The following is a 4,013-nucleotide window of genomic DNA, read 5'->3' on the forward strand; positions in this document are numbered from 1 at the left end:
GAAATAACCCCATTCAGGTCAAATTCGACAACACTTGATTTTCGACCAAAATTTCAAGAAAATTGAAAAAACTAATGATGCCATTCGATAGCCAATCCAAATTTCCCCCTCCCAGGGTTTCAGAATCGCATGTGAATTTTTTTTGTGCACTTTTTTCATTCTCGTGCGATTTTGAAGCCCTGGGAGGGGGAAATGACCCCCCTAGACCCCCCCTTTCAGGCTGATCATTTGGATTGGCTATCGAATGGCATCATTAGTTTTATCAATTTTCTTGAAATTTTGGTCGAAAATCAAGTGTTGTCGAATTTGACCTAAATGGGGTTATTTCAACCCCTGGGGCTGCTTCGCCTCCCGCCCCAAATGTTTTTGAATCTATTTTTGATTCCGATTCCAATGCATCAAACAGATTTAGGATTGCTCACAATTTCAACGAGAAATTGATCTGTGCAGAAAAACGGCATTTGGTGTCAGAACCTATGAATAGAATCCATATTTGCTAAAAAATTCTTATGTAAGAATTCGTTCACAGCATCCGATCACATCTGTGTCGAATGAGTCCGAAATTGAACACACGTGGGAAATGAAAGGGAACGTATCGCTGTTTCTATTTTTGATCAATCACCCAGCTCTAGACACTAAGTAAATGTTACTTAAGTCAAAATAAGACCTAGGTCATTGGTAAAATAAAAAGCAATAAAATGATTAATTACCACTTAACGCCTATGCCGTCAATTTTTTTTTTGTAATGTCATCATGTTTCATCAAATTTAACACATATTTTCTCTCTGAATGCGAAGACGTATGTAGTGTGCGTTCATTCGGATGTATGGAAAAATTAATAGATTGATATTTTTCATTAATTATGTTCGATTTCCTCAATTCGTACAGAAAACTAATACACACATCGAACAACATTAGATGATTCTATTTTAACGTTGTCAAGCAAATGACATCTGAAATCTATTTGCAAAACGTATAAATGTGGAAAAATTTGCAAATTGGTCTCCAGTTTTAAATGAGTAGTCGATGAGGAACATCGAAGTACAAGCAGATGAATTTTTGTTGGGTTTCAAATTTATGGTCTGTCAATTGTGCCGTGTTTTTGGAAATTTTTTAGTTCATTTTCATCGTTATAGCTTGACAAGTATTCTTAATAATTGAAAATGACAAATCTAACTGAAGTTAAAATGATCAAATTCACACTAACGATTTTTATTGTAGCCGCATTTTTGATTGCGGACTGTTACTCAGATCCAGTGGTGCGTATAATGTTTTTTTTTCAAAATGAAGAATTTCTTAGAACATGGAACAAATAAAAATTGAAAAAAAAACGAAGAGAGTAAAAAAAATGTTTGAATATATTTTGATAAATTCTTTAAGATAAAAATGCTTCGTCAAGAAAACTACCAGGCTGAAAAACATGCTGTAAAAACTAAAGATGGTTATATATTAACTATGCATCGAATTCCAAATCCAAATCGTCCACCCATCCTTCTAATGCATGGTGAGTGTTAGAGTGAAAAATACCGAGGTAAAATGTGAATTAAATAAACTGCAATTACAATCTAAAAGGCCTTGCGGACAGTACAAAGGGATATTTACGATATAGCTCTAAATCATCAACGGCATTGGAACTTTTCGAACTTGGTTATGACATTTGGATGGTAAATGCCAGAGCCAATATATACTCACGGCAACATATCCACTTGAATGCAAGCGATCCACAGTTTTGGGATTTCACTTGGCACGAAATTGGTGTGTACGACATACCAGCAACCATTGATTACATTCTAGAGCACACAAATCACACGAAACTAGCATTCATTGGCACGTCACAAGGTACTACCGCTATCTTGGTGACACTTTCCGAATTGCCAGAATACAACGAGAAATTAAGTGTTGCCAATTTGATGGCGCCGGCGATCATTTTTAAACATATGCACGCCGCATTTCCCAAATCCATTAAGCTGGTGAATATGTTGGGTGTAAGTTAATTTATCGGTGAAGAATTTTCCTAGATACCTCATAAACGATCAAATTTTTGAAAAGAATTATAATTTTACAGGAATGGCTTCAATTGGGCGGTTTAAATGATTTAGTACCACATTCGTTAGCCAGTTCGATTCAAGTGATCGCTCCCTTCTGCATGATGCCCATCGGTAGTGAATTGTGTAAAAATGTTGTATTTACATATTGCGGACCTTCGATTCAATATTATGATGGAATGATATTGAGCATGTCGCATTATCCAGCCGGTTCAAGCTACAAGCAATTCGTTCATTTTGGCCAGCTCATGGCTACAGGTTACTTCATTTCTTTTTGTAAATGGTTAACACACACTTTCATGTATTTCCTGTAACTAAATGTTTCAAACATTTCAGGAAAATTCCATAAATTTGATTACGAAGATGAGGCGAAGAATATGGAAATGTACGGCAGTCAACTGCCACCTGAATATGATTTATCGAAAATCACAACGAAAATCCACATGTTGTATGGATCCAACGATTTTTTGGCACCGCTCGAGGTACCGTAACTGGCACTTGCTAACTGCACTGACATCTAATCATTTGGCAAAGTACCTGATATCGTATCAGAATATTCCGTTGATAGTGGAAAAACTGACATCGAGCATTGTCACACTGAGCAAATTTCCTGGATACAATCACATGGATTTTACCTACGGCCGAAATTTGAAACAAGTTAACAAAAAATTATGTAATGAAATAAGGCTTATAACATAGTTTATTCATTATAATGGCTGATTTTGGCTTTAATTGTTATTTGGTTTCAAATCTATTTAATTCATTTTAATTGCAATAAAAGAAAACTATATGTCTACAGACGAGTCATTTTATCTACAAAACGTGTTCAACAACCATATGAGCTTACTTAAAATCTCGAATAACGCATTGGTAATAACGATACTCATTCAAAATGGATCCCATTCAAGTTCTTCGTCGGGGTCATCACCATCAACGACTGAACATTGTCTTAACCTGCGATTAATGCACATGATTATGGAATGTTAAAAGAGTGATCGTTGCAGATAACTGGAAATGGTCTATACGAAAGCATTGACCTAATCCTATCCTAAACCGTTTACTATCTGACTACTGCCAAGCATTTCCATCTTGGTTGTATGACACTTTTTTTTTGTTCTCATGTGCCTACTTGTGAGAATATTGCATAATTTATGAAACGAGGCGAGAGATGAAAATTACTGCAAATTTCTGTAACAGTTCATGCACTCTTTTCCGACAAAAATTCTAAACCAAACCAAACCTCTATTTTATCCAGTCAGAATTTGGCGGTGTTGAATGAAATAAAAAAATAAAAAAAGAATAGAATCATAGGTTCTGACACTAAATGCCGTTTTTCTGCACACATCAATTTCTCGTTGAAATTGAGAGCAATCTCAAATCTGTTTGCGCATTGGAATCGGAATCGAAAATAGTTTCAAAAACATTTGGGGCGGGGGGCGAAGCAGCCCCAAGGGTTGAAATAACCCCATTCAGGTCAAATTCGACAACACTTGATTTTCGACCAAAATTTCAAGAAAATTGAAAAAACTAATGATGCCATTCGATAGCCAATCCAAATTTCCCCCTCCCAGGGTTTCAGAATCGCATGTGAATTTTTTTTGTGCACTTTTTTCATTCTCGTGCGATTTTGAAGCCCTGGGAGGGGGAAATGACCCCCCTAGACCCCCCCTTTCAGGCTGATCATTTGGATTGGCTATCGAATGGCATCATTAGTTTTATCAATTTTCTTGAAATTTTGGTCGAAAATCAAGTGTTGTCGAATTTGACCTAAATGGGGTTATTTCAACCCCTGGGGCTGCTTCGCCTCCCGCCCCAAATGTTTTTGAATCTATTTTTGATTCCGATTCCAATGCATCAAACAGATTTAGGATTGCTCACAATTTCAACGAGAAATTGATCTGTGCAGAAAAACGGCATTTGGTGTCAGAACCTATGAATAGAATCCATATTTGCTAAAAAATTCTTATG

The 4,013-nt window shown here is 36.2% G+C and overlaps 1 protein-coding gene across 1 annotated transcript; it reads left to right on the plus strand.

Moving 5' to 3' along the window:
- Positions 1 to 1,163: 1,163 nt before the first annotated feature.
- On the plus strand, positions 1,164 to 2,718 carry LOC129572748 (lipase 1-like; the record flags this gene model as incomplete). The annotated part of the gene is made up of 6 exons (XM_055452844.1): positions 1,164 to 1,259; positions 1,381 to 1,504; positions 1,573 to 1,985; positions 2,066 to 2,303; positions 2,382 to 2,527; positions 2,598 to 2,718. Coding segments are annotated over exons 1-6 (1,138 nt in total), but the record flags the coding sequence as incomplete, so codon positions are not given.
- Positions 2,719 to 4,013: the final 1,295 nt, after the last annotated feature.

This window comes from Sitodiplosis mosellana, unplaced genomic scaffold (genome assembly GCF_009176505.1).
Source record: "Sitodiplosis mosellana isolate CC-2019 unplaced genomic scaffold, AAFC_SMos_1.0 Smas_scaffold_5455, whole genome shotgun sequence".
In the NCBI taxonomy this organism is placed as follows: Eukaryota; Metazoa; Arthropoda; class Insecta; order Diptera; family Cecidomyiidae; genus Sitodiplosis; species Sitodiplosis mosellana.